Source organism: Spinacia oleracea, chromosome 1 (assembly GCF_020520425.1).
Source record: "Spinacia oleracea cultivar Varoflay chromosome 1, BTI_SOV_V1, whole genome shotgun sequence".
In the NCBI taxonomy this organism is placed as follows: domain Eukaryota; kingdom Viridiplantae; phylum Streptophyta; class Magnoliopsida; order Caryophyllales; family Amaranthaceae; genus Spinacia; species Spinacia oleracea.
In genome coordinates this window covers 1092999-1110137 of record NC_079487.1, presented here as the reverse complement: position 1 = coordinate 1110137, position 17139 = coordinate 1092999, and the positions used below count along the sequence as shown (strand labels likewise).

Here is a 17139-nt window from a genome sequence, read left to right as displayed (position 1 = left end):
TTCAGGAATCCGAATCTGACTAAGAAAACAGCCCAGACCCTATTTTCAACGCCTGGCTCTGGGCGCCGAAATCTTCGGCGCCCAGGCCTGGGCGCTGGAATTACCTGGGTACGTGTTTTTTCCTAATTCTTTGTGGATTAGAACTCTGCAATTCTATCTTTCCACGAACTCTTCCCTATAAATACAGCCCCAAATTCGACGAGAAAAGGACACACAATTCATATTCTGAGTATTGACTCCAACCCTTAGCCTAAGCCTCTCGCTGCGAAATTGTTCACGCGTTCTGTCGCAATCGATCCATAAATCGAACAGAATGTATCCTGTCCCATAATTTGAGATTCGTTAAATAAAAAGGAGAAATAGCAAAGTCCAAGTGGTTAGTTTTCTGGGAACCGTGACGCACCTCTCAAGGATGCGTCGTAATGTGTCCCTTTTCTATGATTTAATCGCTTTCCTCGCCCTTTTTATGAACTGTTAAACTAACTAAATCTGATTGTTCTACCACGCCTAACCAATATAATATTTTTGGGAAATTGGATTATCATGCTAGGTCCCTTAATGCTATTTAAATCAGATAATCACGATCGATCTAGTATTATATGTTGCATATTGCTAAAATCAACTCAGATTAGTTTAATAGTTAACGCATGTCCCTTCAATTATTTATGCTGAGCTAGTACGGATATCCTGCCTCTGGAGTTATCGACGAGCGAGTACTCCTCTCGGTAGTTACAGTCCCCCGAACCCTCAATCTCTACCTTGCGGGTGTATGTTGAGAGATCCCCACACCAGGGATCACAAGGGAACCTACGGCCGTCGTGGTCAAACATAATTGCACTCCCTTTATGTCACGATAACCGGGTTTTGTCAGTTTTTCTCATTGTTGTTAAAAACTGAATGGCGACTCCTATATTACTAATCAATTGGGTGTAAACTCACAGGAAATCCAATTACACTTGATTGAATAAAAAGAATCGTCACACCCTCGAGGGACGAGGTCACGCATTAGCCTCGTGCTTTTTCGACCCCCTCACAATAACAAGAGTTTCCCAGCTATCAGGTAATGAGCTGAGGAGTAATAAGGCTTGGACTTCATCTTCAATTTCCATGTTGACGTTTGTTAACTGATTAACAATGCCTTGAAATTCATTCATATGTTCTGCCGTATTTTTACCTTCCTTGTATAGAAGACGAACCAACCTTCTCACCAATGCAGCTTTATTTAAAGCTGTCTTCCTCTCATACATTGACTCAAGCTTTTTCCAAAGCTTGTAGGCATCCGTGTCATTAGCAACATGTTGAATAATGCTTTGATCAATATGTTGCCGTATTAACCCGACCGCCTTATGATTCTCCAATTTCCATGCATCTTCGGTTTTATTTTCCGAATTATTTTCTTCCTCGATGGGCTTATACAAGTCCTTACAATAAAGGATATCCTCCATTCGAGACTTCCACATGGAATAGTTGGATGATGTCAATTTAATCATTCCTGATAGGCTTACAATCTAATCTTCCATTTGTTTATATACGATGATGTATATGTACGTATCCGGCTCTGACCAGACTGTTGGGAAATATTACAAATAATCTTGCAGCGAAAATAATATTATTTCCCTTTCGTGTATAAACAAAATAGGCTAACAATTATATCTTTATGATATAATAAAATAACTCACGACGTGTTTATAAAATATAAACTAATATTCGATGGTATACTCTAAAAATGTAACGTGTTTCTCTATATCTGAATTATGTTACAATGTTATATTTTTGAATGAATTTAACTATCAATATGATTACATATTTATAACCAACCTATTACTAAGAAACGAATGACGCAAATTATTGCAGAATAATTTGCCAATAAATGTTTCTTGCTTTCTAACTTCTCTCCTTTTTTTCTCCTTTTCTTTTTTTTTTGTCTTTACTAATTATATCTTCCCCAAATTAGGAGGAATAACCAACATCTATGTTGGTTCCATTTGCCCTGGTCAAGGAGAATAGTAATGCTTGGATTATCTTATGTACTCCAATGATAGATTAATTCTCTGTACTCCTGGTAATTTATCTCCCTGTCATTTGGCTTTTGTTATCTGGTTGAAGCCCATGTAAATGATGCAATGTTTTGGCCACCCACTTCATAGGATAATTAATATGTCAAGGCACACAATGCCTTAAAAGTACTAAAATTGTCTCATCTTTTCGAATGACTATATATATGTACACACAATGAACATTACGGTCAAAACATCACTCAAAGTCATACTTTGAGCTGACTCATTCGAATCTAGTATTATGTATCCCGATTGAGCAATAGATGAATCAGGAATCCAAGTAACAAAAGCAACTTTTCCATGAAACATGCAACTGGATCCCATCACAGTAAGAATTCACGTATACGTACAGGCCTCTTAACTGCATTTGTAAAACCCTGCAAAACAGGAGATCAAGCATGAAGAAACATCAGTGTACAGTTGGCTGAATGTCCTGGCCAATTAATCTTACAGGAACTAATAGTAGAAATTGAGAGCACTAAATATACCAAATGATAAGGCAACTAAACTACTTTGGTAATTCAGAATTCAAAGTTGACCAGTATATGTGCCAATAACATGCATATCAGCGAGAGCTGGAAGAAGCTACCAAGGCATTCTAGTACACAAGTATTTGGATGAGATGTACCAGAGGACAAAAGCATACTGCTCCACTTAGATGTTTCTGCAGCCCCAGCTACAAAAAGACTAATCACAGACTGAAAGTAAACAAAGCTAAGAAATAGACCAAGGCTACAACCATATACTTAATGCAGTGGCCAGATCTACCTGGACTGGTAACTGAATAGATTACTAGATATCTTTGCCTCACACATAAACAACTAAAAGACCCCAACTGGTCAGCAATGATGAAATAGTCCACTCAAGCCAAGAAGGTCAATAGTTACGTTTTGGGTCATTGGCAGGGCACCTTACACATTAAACCCCTCTTATGTGTTCAGTTAAGAGAGTGGTGCAGGTGTTTGTTACTTGTTAGCCAACGCAGAAGGACGTTGAGTTGGGTGTGTTCTGTGACTGCTGTGCAAGTTGTGGATGGACTAGGGTTTGTAGAGATGGAATAAATCTCTGTAGTCCAGTATTTCTGAAATCAGTTAAATTTCCAGGGTTATTAGAACAAGGAGCCAATGAAACCTGGAGGAAGGTGATCATCAAAGACAGAATATAGCTAAAGGTGGATAAGTTGGCATCATAACTGGAAAAAAAATATTTAAAAAGAGAGAGAGAGAGAGAGAGAGAGAGAGAGAGAGAGAGAGAGAGAGAGAGAGAGAGAGAGAGAGAGAGAGAGAGAAGGAAGCTCCGCGATGGGAGATTAATAATCTAAAACTAGTTCTGTAAAGTTCCGGCACAGTTTTGTGCAAATAAGCCAATAAGACATCCTCAGCTGCGTTATGAGCATGAGCACACCATATTTAAGAAATCGGGATGGAGATTACAAGAGATGTGAAAAAGATCCACATAAAAGCATTAAAATTCTGATCATCCTCCACCTACAGTAGTGTTTGAAATAATATGATGGAATTGATGATTAAATCACTGATTACAATCTAGCCAATCTTTCGCGAGGAATGGCACTCTCCAAATCTAACCTTACTACTCAATTTCCACAATTTTCAACATTTCAACATGCTTATCTCTTCCTAATCTTCTCATATTTATAATATTATTCCTGTAAGTAACTCATTTATCTTTCTCCTCAAGATACTACAAACTGATCTGATACGTCTCTCCCCATTTACCAGGTCATAGCATTAGGCATACTAGGTAGCGCAATTTACCAGGTAGCGCAAGTTCAGCTGATCTTGTAAGTTTACTACAAACTGATCTGATACGTCTCTCCCCATTTACCAGTTAGTAGTATGAATTTGTTTCCTCTCCATTACAATAAAGCAGTCATGGGTGGATGAAAGGAGCGAACCGATAAAGAAAAGAAGTCAACAGCGGCGAATTAAAATGGACCAATCAAAGAAATGAGATAACTGGGAGGCCCAACAGTTTAAAAAGGGATAGCCGCCCAGGCCACAAAGGGTTCCAACTTTCAAGACCAACAGCACCAAGAAAGAACAAATGTCACGCACACGAGGTACTTCCAATATGTGAAGTATATCTATACATGCGCCGCACAGTTACGCTTCACACACCTTGTACCTGCAGCGCTAATGTTGCTTGAGCAGCAGGTCTAGGTGAGCCAGAGGCAAACTTTTAAAAACAAAGAGACTCAACTTTCCAACTGAGTAACGACTCAAGTAAGGACCACATAAGAATTTTGAAAATACAGAATCCAAGAGTTCCAACACCATGAAGTGACAAAGATCAACAAGTAGGGAAGCGTATTACATCCAAATCACAATAGAAGTACCGTGCAATACATGCCAAGAGGCAAAGACAAGAGAGAATCTACATAACAGGGCACATGAGAACCTGAGACAATATAAATCCAAAACTTGAGAAGAAGATTATCCAATGAAGATCACACATAAGTACACTCTACAAGTATGAATTTGGTGCAAATATTGCATCAATGGGGAGTTTTAGAGACGAATAACGCCAACAAAAAATAAATTAATGAATAATATATGATTAGATGCATGAGTTAAACGATACAAACATAATTTAAATGTGTTAGAGATTTGACTGTCCTAGCCTTCTAGGCTAAGGTCTAGTCAAGTTCTATAAGAAAACATAGGTAACTTGTGAGTAGTTTATACCAGGGGCAGACCTATATAGGTCCGGAGGGGTCCAACGGGACCCCCATTATTTTTGGACAAAAACTGTAAAATTGATATTGGGGTAATTAATTGCACTTGAAATAGTTATGTGTAATTAACTTAAATTAATGACATTGAAATATACTTGTAGGCTTGTAGCATAGTGGTTGCTTGAATCCTTTGCTACTCAGGTGGCCTAGGTTCGAATCCTCTTAAATGGAGATTAAATATGACTTTTTTTTGTTTTTTTTTTTTTGTCTTTTACTTGTCTTTCGTTGATCATCTAAATTCTTCATGTTTTTGTTTTTTTTCCTTTTCCTTCATTGCTTTTTTTTTTTTACCTATAATGGTTCATAATTTTGCTTTTACAAAAATACAAAATAGTAATGTTATTTTTTCTTCTAAAATATTTTGTAATTTTCATAAGGAATACTTCGCAATTATTGTAATAAAGTAAATCTCTTTCAACGTATGAAAACTTGTTTTTTCCATTTAAATTGAAATCGTGCTAAGTTAATGTTGCAATTTAGACTAGGTGTTGAGTTTTATTGTTACAAAAATCCAAAATTAAAGTTTATAAATCCTCCATATATTTTATTATGGCGTTTTTGATATTTCGAGTACCTACCTCTCAACTTTAACTCTGTATAAAGAGCATACGAAGTATGAGAAATTGGAAAGAAAATCATAGTTTTTTTGGACCCCCATTTGTGAATTCCTGGGTCCGCCCCTGGTTTATACGTAGTATATAGATAATGGATGTGTGTTCCTTTAATCAAAGAAACTATCAAGAATATCATCTATTACGTTATTGAGAAAAATCTCTGCTAGGAGCTGTAAGAAGTAAGAACCCCCCAAGAGCTTCACATCTCTACCATGTTTCTTTCAAAGTACTCCCAAATAATTATAATTCTAGTGCTACTTGGTACAAGGCCCGAAAATGCCATCACTATCAACTCGAACATAGATAGATTGCTACATACCTCGTTGAACTTGAATAAGAGATGACGCCCATCTTTCTCTGCACCCGCTAGCTTCTCTTCTGAACTATCTACACCGTCGCAACCCTTGTGACCCATTTTTTTAAACCTGGTACAGTCAGCATGAGAGATGTCAGAAGCAACAATGATGCTTTCTCCAACAGATTGAAAATCCTTACAAGAAAGAAAAATGCATCCAGGCAAGTATCAAAATTTAAATCAACAGCTGTTACAGACAAAGGGGGGGTAGGCGGATTGCATAAATTCTAAAGTCAAGTCCAATTGAGTGCAAAGTAGCCGGACTGGACTAGACTTGACTCGGAAATTTTGATCTACATTTGGGATCAAATTGTATTACAATATGCCTCACAAAATTTAACTTAGCAAATTTGATATTCGTGGGAAAACTTAATGTACACTCCACGGGATGATTATTTGTTTTTTTCCATTATTCGCTGTAAGTGGTTCTAGCACTCAATTATTTAATCATCAAAAAATTGTATAGGGCCTAAGAGGCTAAGAGGAAAAAGAATGTAAGTTTTAAAATCTGAAAGGATTAATACATAGATCAGACCCTTTTCAAAATTTGAATTGGATGTGGACTCAAATACTTAAGCCCAAAATATTACAAACTCAAAATAGACGTGTGAAAGTCCAAACCGATCCATCCAATTCACAGCCATATATATATAGGCTAGCGACGAGCATGGAAACAATAAATCAAGAATTACCAAAATACTAATATCACACTGTTTAATGAAGTTTGAAAATTATCTGACCAACAAAGACTTAATGACATCATTGTATGTTTAGAAAGCTTCAACCATGTTTTCTATGGAAGTCAAATTAAAATGTACGAAGTAGTAGAGTACATCCTATTAGAGAAATGATGCTCCCTACATCAAATTGTTCTCACTCACATGCTTTGAAGTTGATTAATTCAAAGCTACATCCATCACAAATTAACTCTCCAAAGAAATGTCTAAGTTTCTCCTGTAAATGAAGGTAATGGGCATTATTTTGTATTTCAATAGTTTATTCTTCTGTTTTGTAGAGAAGCACCAGAAGTCTTTGCCAGTTCACAAGCGCCACAAAGAAATCCAAATTACCCCTTGTTTGTCATTTTAGATGACATTGTTGAGTAATCCGGGAGTGAAGAAATAAGCGTACCTTGCTTGAAGGTTGTTGACTAAGAATGGTCTTAAGCAATCCAAAAAATTTCAAGCAGTTCAAAGAAATTCAGGTTTAACCACCCCCCCCCCCCTCCCCCCCGAGATTTACGATTAAGTTAGCATCAGTGTAACATACTATCACATTAAACAAAAGGGTGTCTTTTATGTTCTAAAATAAACTCTTGTCCGATTTAGGTTTACCTCTTACTGCAGCTTCCCTGGTAAATCAGTACCAATCACTGGTAAATCCATTGGATTAAAACCTCAATAAGACAATTTAAAATGACATCGCAGCTCAAGATTGGCTAAGGAATAGCCTCTAATGACAAATTTAAGAGGCGCATAAGGATGCAAAGCGTAGAATCCTTCTCTGATGATTTTTGACGAGATTAGGAAGCATTCCAATTATACTCCAAAATCCAGATTTATAGCAAGGTAAAGAAGGATATTAGCTTTAAGCACCAAGTTGGGGACTTCACATGATTACATAAATTCAGATGATACCTGTCAAAGAAGTTAAAGGAACCAATGGAAGGCTTTTTCACATTTCCAATGAGTTTTAGCTTCTTCACATCAGCTGAACTTCCACTAGATCCCAGGGAGGATGCACTTCTATGGATATGAGGTTTGCAGACATCTTTCTGTGACTTATTCTTTGTTAAATCTTTATTATAATAATCAAATGCAGCCTTGTGCGTTTCGGTAGACTCTGGTCTTCTTTCTTTATCCCTTGCAGCAGTGGTATCCCGTTCGGAACAATCAGTTGGATGTATGAATTTGGCTGTGCTTTCTTGGACTATCTTTTGTTTTTCAACCTGAATCATATGGCTTCATAATTAGTTTTAAAATGCCAAATTGTAAAATTTCAAGCATGCTTAATGAAAATACTCCCTCCGTTTCATAAAGTTCTTCCCATTTGCATTAGCAACAAATACCAAGGAATTGAGGAGAGAAAGTGTGAAAGTGGGTGCTTTTTCTTTTTTAATTAGGAGAGAGAATGTTGTTGTGAGAGTGTACGGAATTGAGAGGGTCAACAAGTGGGGTAAGAGGGGATAGAAAGGGGACAAACCTTTACCAAATTAATAAGGAATAAAGAAAAGGTAAGAATGATTTTTAGGAATGGCCTTACACGGAAAGCGGGAAGAACTTTATGAAACCGAGGGAGTAGTAAATCCCCTGAGGAAATAAATTGACTTAAACACTGAACTTTATGGTCCTCGAAATAGACAAACATTCTATTAGGTCCGGTCAATTTTGGGTTTAGGTCATCATGGCTGGGGTTATCTAGGGCAGAGAGACTAGTTGTATAGGGTAGGATCAGGCTTAAGTAATGAATTTTGTTCTAGAAATGATATTAACCATCACTTTACATGCATATAAAATTCAAATATGACAATAAAAATTTTAGTTACAGAAATGATAATTAATCGACATAACTTTATATGCATAGAAAAATCAAATATCACCATAACATGCCAATAACTTACCTCATACACGAGAAGTTGCTTCACAGCTGATGCTAGTTCATAATATGCAGGCTTGTAATCCTTACCACACAAATGAAGAAGACTTAGAAAAGAGAAATTGGACAAAAATCATCATTAACTGTCCAAGGTCCACAACAACTCATACCTTGAAGTTCACAAAACCTGGAATGGGTGGATCCAACGACAATGATAAGGCATCCATCAATCCATTATGCGCTAAGTTATTTGCTGATGAATCAGATTTTGTGTTCTTGTACGTTAGAGAATATGAAACCATAGTGCCAACTAATTGTGCCAGACCATTCTTCTCTTTATCCGATAGTAACTGCACTGCAACCTATACCAAAACAGTGAAAACATCTATTAAGATCAGTGTTACCAAGTACGAAGTACGCTTCAGCACGAGTACGCAATTTGCTACCTAACTATGTTAAATTAGTCCAAAGTGTTCTACAATATTAATACGCAGTACGTAATACGGGTGTACTCGGTACGTAGTACGAGGGGTAAATGTACCATATTAGGTAAGACTGATCAAGATTTTAACATCTGCCTTCGAGTTCATTTAGAAATACATATTAGCAAAGGAAAATAATTGACTTCAACCAGCCATTTTTAGTTTTTATTTATAAGGGTTTTACCATCCATCTCATATTTAACTCTGCTAATATTCGTTTCCATAAAATGTCTATACTCTATAATCAAACTTGAGCAGGAATGTTAGCTCGACTTTTGTTACAAATTTGTCCCCAATTAGCTCTTCTCTGTTCCTCCGACAATTAGGTAGCTTGGCGGCAATTTCCGGTGGTGATTGGTGAAGCAGTCAAACCAGACAAAAACTTCTAGCAAGAAGGGAAACACGTCTAACCTGTTAACAAAAAGATGAGACGGGGGGTAATTTATAAAGAAAAAATGGCTAGGGTTTGAATGAAAAGGGGAACGCCGGCAAGGTCAATGGGTTATCCAACAGTTTTGATGTTGGCAAGGTGTCCCTGCAGCCCAAAATAGCAGTAGAATGTGTGATGGTTGTAGCAACAAGGGAGGAAGAGATCTGACGTATCATTTGCTTGATTTTTACCATCAGACAAAGAGAGTACCAGAAGTCCCATAAATATGCACATGGCCTACTAAATGAGTGGTTACCAGTAAATTTTAGACATTACATCTAAAGGTTCAATAATTGAGATCCCTTCTCAGTTTTTTCTCGACAAGGACCTTTCTGATCAGATCCAACCACATATCAATTTATCTATATATCTTAAGTCATGTTAATGTTGTTAATTGAGTCAAGAGTATTTCAAACAACCAATCCTGAACAATTTTCAACCAATGATTAGAAATGGTTACAAACAACATCAATACCTACATTATAGGTAAAGTAAATGTAAAAAAGGATTAGGTTAAGTAATTACCGGCCTCACATCCGCTGGAAAGAGAATATGCAAGAATGGAGAAATTGTATCTTCAACAAAAGAATTCACTGACAGATGCCTTGAAATGTATGGTGCAATTTTAGTTTGCCAAGATCTTAACCTTTCCAATTTTTCCAGCAGCAATGAGCGATACCTGATAGTTTGTTCCAAGTTATGTACAAAAGGCAATAATTATCATTTTTACGGAATAAAAATCCGAAGTATTGTCAAGACAGTAGTTACCTCTTTATTGATTTAGGCCATTCAATAGTCGGTGTTTCCACACGTGCCAACAGCTGATGTATTGTGATAATGATAGAAGGATAGTACGCTGCAAAAGAATGAGTTGTAAGGTTTGTGAAAAGAATATTCTTCAATAAACCACTAAATTGCATCTTCTTACCACAAAGAGACATATTATGCGAACGCATAACATACTGATGGAGTAAGTCGGAAACACCAAGAGCATTAAGGCAATGTACCTTCAAAAAGGACAATTGAACTGAAACATCAGTGCCAGTTATACTAATTAATCCAAGAGCGTAAACCCTTGTTAGAGTTGGAACTTAAAATTCACAATATATGCACAAGGTCTACCGTCTTCAGCAGCAACGGGTCATGATAATGTTGCTGCAAAAAGTTTTCATGAATGCCATCAAAAATTAATTCATTATCACCTCTGCATCACCATAGCCAAAATTATTATCAAATGAGCTACATGAGTAGGAAGAGTCTTTTAGCTACAAATACACCACCTACCGGTAGGAAACCAAAGAGTATAAGGAACCATGTGTATCATATGTCTCTCTTGGACTGACATCACATTTCCGGCTTTGTTTAGTTTTTCTCTTCTGGAATACCTAAAAGGTCGGAATGATCAGGAATATCAATATTTTTTTCTAGATTAACCAACTAATGACAGAAGGAAAATTAGCCACTATGTATCCTTACCTCTTTCCAGACATCAAAAATACTTCTTGTCATGTCCTTTCGACCAATCACTTGGGAACTTAAAGCCACCTTCGATAAATCATTGTAAAAAAATAGATATGAGATGCTGATCACAAACATACAATTTCATCCTCCCTAAATCAATATACAGATTTTTTGTTTTTACCGTTGCCTAAAATACATACGGAGTATTTTTTAATATATAATCTAGCCAAAATTTCAGGTTGTCATTAATAATTAGACATATAAAAAATTACCTGACCTTAACCCGACCCATTTTTCAAAAAAAATTGAACAAGATTTTTCAACCGGAATTAACCTAAAAACCCCGTAAATAGCGGGTCAAATGGGTTAGGTTAGGCAAAGAGAAGAACCTGTAGGTTTATTTTTAAAAAATATTAGCTTTTATAATGCAAAACCACAACTTCTTTACTTTATCTTTCTTTACCTTAGTCATTCAATCAAGGAACGCTTCATATCTTCAGCTTCGTTTGACAAACAATAGGTTAATTATTTTGTCTTAAATGTATCCCACCTCTTAAACCCGTTGGGTTGACCCGAACCAGGACATTGAGGTTGAACATTTTTGACCTGTAACCCAAATTACCCCGACCTGATACAACTCATGACCTGGACTGGAGTGACCCAAAACCTATTAATAACGATTCTCTACCTATTGAATACTTGTTAAATTTCATTGTTTATTTTCAACATTACATGAATGCAACCAAGATTACAATGAAACAAGCAAATGCTAGAAATAAAATATAAAAGTAATATTTGGATCAAACTTCCCTTGTAGTACATATGAGATGGATGAAAAAGATAGTGGAACGTTTACGCAATTTCATCAATAGATTACACCGACAACATTTTGAGTTTGTGATGCACTATAGTGATGCCTAGTAGTTTCACAAACCATGTGCACAAATAAATTAAAAAACATGTGGTGTACATGATTAATTTTTCTTCTTACTGAGATAGCTGATTAACATCAAGGACATATTCCCTACTTGTTCAAATCAACAATTAAAAGTAAGGTCATCCGACTCAACCTAATTTTAGACCATGTGTAACATTCAGGCTTCCAATTCCTATACAATAGTACAATATCAAATTTAAGCCCATTGAAATACAGTTCCGAAACCATTCTCAAGTTGCCACTAGGATCTATACGAGAAACAAGCAGCTAAACATTAAATTATTCAAAATTTGTTGCAGTTGCAGTTGCAGAAGCCAAACAATGTATATAACTTTGCCTGGAGGGTGAGTGTAACAAGAAAATTTAGCTGTTTTTGAGTTCCCCGCAAATATTGTAGCAGATAAACCAATTTGATCAATCAAAAGGATTTTTTCCCAAAAAATAACTTAATTAAATTCAAACTCAGACCCAGATTATTACTGACAACGAGGTCTAAATCTAACTGACATTGATAAAAAAATAAAGACATAAGGTTTACCAGATTGAGAGATTCCTTTTTCTTGTGAAGAAACTGAAGTGTGTTCAAACACGAGCGTATATCGCATTCTGATTAAAAAAAAAAAATGAAACTCCAGCAGGTCAGAACAACAACGTAAAAATAAGAATCAACAAATTGAACAAGAATTTCCTACAAATGTCCTCAGGAAACCACAAGAAATCAAAATACAGGTAAAAGCTCACATCCTCGATTGGAGAGGAAGTCCATTGAGCAGACAAAATGTCCTTCAGTGGGCTTTAAAGTTTGAGTAAGTTTAGTAAGGGAATGTTTCAGTTTTCACGTACAAGGCTTCTGAGGGATAAACTGTACATCATGTTCATCTTCCTCTTTTAAGATTCGACAATTTTCAAGATCACATGCCCCACCTCCAAGAGTCCAAGATCTGTGCGATGACTTTAGATCACTCAAAGAAGAACAGGGGTAATTTTAGTGGAAATCACAAGAGAGAATAGAGGGAGGAGGATTTTTTATAGATAAACAGAGGGTTACTTATTGATGAGCTTTTGAGAGGCTCGCTTCTCTCCCAAGCTAAGAAATACAACTCTCTTTTTGCACATCCCAAACATGCACCTGCCCTCCTCTTTTTTGTTACGCTACTGATCCACTTTCTATTGAATTCCCGACACTTGCTACCAGCTAATAATTATTCAACTGTCTTGCAGCACCTATTCTAATTTTCCCTTGTTCTTGCTCCTCTCATAAATTAGCAACTTAGGGTGGTTGGGCTGATTCACCACAACCTGCCTCCAGGGCACACCCCCCCCCCCCCCCCCCCCCAACCTTCCAAAGAAAAGGTGACTCTGTTAATACGTTGCATACTTGAGAAAAGTTGATCTTATTTTAGTAAGATAAACATTGGAAAAACAAGTATAACCGTTCTTTCATCAACTTTAAGTGCTAACACAGACGGCCATGCACCTGTATATTCAGCAAGTGCAGTCAATGCAATGGAACTTGTCTTCATTCCCTCCCTGCTACATATGTATTTCAGCCTACATATGGATGGAAGAAATACATTACAAACACTGAAACGACAATGGAGGGAAGCAGGCAAGAAAGAAGATGCACTGAACCAAAATACAAGTATGATGAATATGGTCAATTGGTCGACCACTTTCTCAGAATACTGACGAGCTAATTTCAGATGAGTTAAATATTTGTTAATGAGCATGTTTGTTAATATTCTCCTCTTTTCTTTATATAATTGAGATATCACGTGCTCAATGGGTATTACATGTTCTTGTAAAATAAGATAGGGCACACAATAAAACAAGACACGGGTCAACAGTCCTTTCATTCACATCTCTGAAATTGCAAACAATAAATAGATCTCTCTGAGCAGAAGTGAAACCTCTGCAAGACCAACTAAATTTCCTGACTACGAATAATAAGTCTAAATGTTAATCCATATGAGCTACATGTATGAGGAGAGACAGTAAATGTAGCTCAACAGAATTCATACAACAAATCATGCATATAAGGAGAAGTTGTCCGCTCAAGTTCTTCATAAGTAATTTCTTGTTCCACATAAAAAAATAAGCAACTCCTACCATACAAGATATATTTCCCCTGTGATTATCTTTAGCATTTAGGGAAACAAAACATCAAAAGTGGTATCAAAATAAAATTATAAGTCCCTGTTCTACCTACATAAGAAAACTTAGATATGGCACCCACAATAATAGAACTAATGCTATTAAACGCAAATTAGCTCTGTTCTATCAAGATGTGCTAACTAAATAGAAGTATGCTTCCGAGAAACCGTTGTCCTCAGCTTGATTGCTAGACAAAAGGGTTGCGAAAAAATTAATGTGAAGAGATTCCTCCACTATCCACAGCACATTATTATTTCGTTGTTCCTATTTTTCTAACAAAGACGAGAATTAGGAACCCCATATGGTTCTCCAACATCCCCAGCATATGCGTTTGGTACTACAAACTGGAATGACATCAGTAACATAATAATTATCAGTACCTAGCACCCACTGCTTACGCTCTCCAACTCCTCCCACAATTCCAATACCAGCTCCAGCCCAGCCAACCATTTACCATTTATTTTAACAAAAATTGTACTCCGTAAACAATACAAAGAAGATACAACAGAGAAGACAATACTAGTAAACAGATCCCTCCTATCTCTCTGTAAGTTAATCTGACACTCACCTCCTGCGCAAAGAACCAATGATAGGCCTATTTTTCCCACACCAAAGAGGAAGAACATGGTTCAAAAAGATTATGTTATTATGCTCCAGCCAGAAAAAAACATTACATCTCCAAACAATATTGGGCTACTTTGAGGCCCCCCAGACCTACTGAAATTCAACATTGACATTGATCATGGAGACCATAGCCTATGCTCCTCAAAGAGACCCAGTAGAAGACGGGGGGGGCAAGTGTTCTTCGGGGTGGCCCGGAGCCACAAGCTACTCTTTCTTTAACCCGAGAAGCATAATCTTTCCTAGAAAAGGACTATCACTATGCTTCCGACCATATTCTTCACAACTTCCTTCCTCCACTTCCAGCTTGTAGAGATCATTCTCGTCATTCTTGGATTGTTCAAACCCTTGCAAATAACCCTGACCATGGCTTCTCAGGCAAGCTAGAAGGCCCCATAAGCTTCGCATAAGCTACTTCATACCTCTCAAAAAGTGGGCAGTATGTATTCTGCAGTAAATTATAGACCACTTCAAATCTTCGTTTTCGAGAAGGATAATCTTCAACCAAATCTGTCAAGAATATAACAAATGCAAAAACAAACGGTCCTTCTTTCCACTATTCAGCAAGAGCACACAAACACCAGAGAACTACATCTTATGTAGCATCCTTTGAAACATATTGTTGGTACATATCTTCTTTAGACCAGTTGTTGAAACAAAAGCTTCACCTTGGCCGCTTGACAGGAACTTTGCAGCAGAAAGGTAAAGCTTTTGGTTTCAAAGAGTTAGTGACTGTAACTGTGCATCAGAAAACAGCAGAAAGGGACATTGGACTGTCTAGTCCTAAACTGGTCATGCACCACTGTCCACAAACAGTGGTCATTATGTGTTACTCAGCAGCTTCTGATGCACAGTTACAGTCACTAACTCTTTGAAACCAGAATTTTTTAGGCTAATTCGGGCGAATGTGGATTTCTCTTTCCTGCTCAAGCAGCTAAACCAACTGTAGTGGTTTCTCCGTCCTCTTCCCCTGATTTGTGTTTTTCTAGTGGTGAGAACGATAGTTACGGGTGGGCCATTGGGCCAACGACATGTTTGAAAAGGCACATATACGCACCATGCCCAAGTGTTTAGAAATTCCTGTGCACCTCATCCCACTTAGGTGAAGACCTGTCATCCTTTCTTTTTATTAACTTCATGTTGAGATCTTCAATTTGTTTACCATGGACTCCACTGCACCATTTACTCCCTCCTTAACACAAGGAATTGCCCTAATTCAGCGGCTCAATATATCTCACCAAAGTCTAGTTGCTGCAACTTGTTTTACACACAATCTTTAATTCCAATAAGTGTGCCTCACACCTGTGTCCTTTGCCGAGACAGCTAGACTCTGGGACCCCTACTTCCTTAGAACACCTTGATTCTTTTAAACACTGGACTAAGGTCGATGGAGGGATGTGGAAGTGGGATGGAAGTGGGTATACTTGGGAGGTGTTTACAGTGCACAATAAAGCGGAGAACGCATATGCTGTTATATCTTAAATTAGGATTTTCTTTTTTGAAATATGATTGAACTTTTATGCCTCAATGAGCTCTCAAGTGGTGTAACTTTTAGGGGAACTTGAATCAATAATAAAAGTAAAACTATAGGTACACCAAACTTTGATTTGGTGATTCCATTCCCATACTCAACACCCAAGCAACGACTTAGATGTGAAGAAATGATTTGGAGACTAATTTGGGAGAGTCCATGTTCTACGAGGAAAGGCAACTCAGATGCCCTGTGTTCTCACTTCTCAGTTATCTATATGCATTTTGCTTTATGTTTAAAATAAATCACAACTTTTTTCAAGTATCAAGCTGTGTCTTTTATTAGCACATTTGCACAATTAATAAACCGAGCACTCGAGCAGGGACTCATATTTAAGCCAAAAGAAAGGTGTCTTAAATTTGATGTTCAACTTATTTGAGCATCTAGTCGTCTTTGACGCATTGCCAATTAAGTGTCTAATTATTGTTACTATTACCTGTTCACCACGCGATTTAGAGTCGGCTGAGAGAACACATGAACCCTGCAAAGGAAGAGAATTCCAATACAATCATTAGAAAATTTCACAAACAAAATAATTCACAGATGAAATAACAATTTACATAAGTGATACATATGGTCACCAACATAAAAATCTCTTAATCTAGTGCTGTAGATTTGAAGCAGAATCCAACTTGTTTGAAAGTGCTCTACGTTTGGCATCTTCTTTGCTGCCAAGGTGACGACTATCGCGGACTCCACATCCAACCCACCACAGTTTAACCGGGTATGGGTGTGAGTTTGGGTGGAATTGGGCCAGTGTGGATTTAAAAGTCACACCTGCCATGGGTAGTGGGGAAGTGGTGAATAGCATTCCCACCTCCGCCATGTATTCACAATAATTTTATTAAATTGACTATTAGGTACTGTATGGTTGTATTTGATTGAGAAGTGTGTTTATCATACCTAGAACGTTGAAAAAAATGGATGTCTGAAGTAAATGTTTAGTAATATTGGCAACCTTCAAGAGGGTGCAGGTGGGAAGTGGATATCCACTTGGGTGGTGGAGTGAAAACAATAATTTAGATTATAAAATAATTTTTTAACTATTGAAAAATGTCTGACAAGATTTTTTATTTTTTATACAAATATTTTTGGTATAATTATTGTAAAATATTTCTGCCCATAATCAGTTATAAATATCAAAAGG

The 17139-nt window shown here is 37.0% G+C and overlaps 1 protein-coding gene across 2 annotated transcripts in view; it reads right to left on the bottom strand.

Moving 5' to 3' along the window:
• Positions 1 to 2152: 2152 nt before the first annotated feature.
• The window catches only part of LOC110775433 (uncharacterized), a 28398-nt gene continuing 13411 nt past the window's right edge, over positions 2153 to 17139 (bottom strand). For both annotated transcript variants that reach the window (XM_021980035.2, XM_021980036.2), the window contains 14 exons: positions 16429 to 16473; positions 13164 to 13237; positions 12225 to 12292; positions 10765 to 10833; positions 10573 to 10673; positions 10411 to 10492; positions 10217 to 10295; positions 10057 to 10144; positions 9814 to 9967; positions 8547 to 8738; positions 8402 to 8461; positions 7419 to 7729; positions 5746 to 5851; positions 2153 to 2434 (listed from right to left, as the gene is read on the bottom strand). In XM_021980035.2, coding sequence (XP_021835727.2) covers positions 2381 to 2434; positions 5746 to 5851; positions 7419 to 7729; positions 8402 to 8461; positions 8547 to 8738; positions 9814 to 9967; positions 10057 to 10144; positions 10217 to 10295; positions 10411 to 10492; positions 10573 to 10673; positions 10765 to 10833; positions 12225 to 12292; positions 13164 to 13237; positions 16429 to 16473 — 1483 coding nt within the window. In that variant the 3' untranslated portion in view covers positions 2153 to 2380. The remainder of the gene's footprint in view (positions 2435 to 5745; positions 5852 to 7418; positions 7730 to 8401; positions 8462 to 8546; positions 8739 to 9813; positions 9968 to 10056; positions 10145 to 10216; positions 10296 to 10410; positions 10493 to 10572; positions 10674 to 10764; positions 10834 to 12224; positions 12293 to 13163; positions 13238 to 16428; positions 16474 to 17139) is intronic.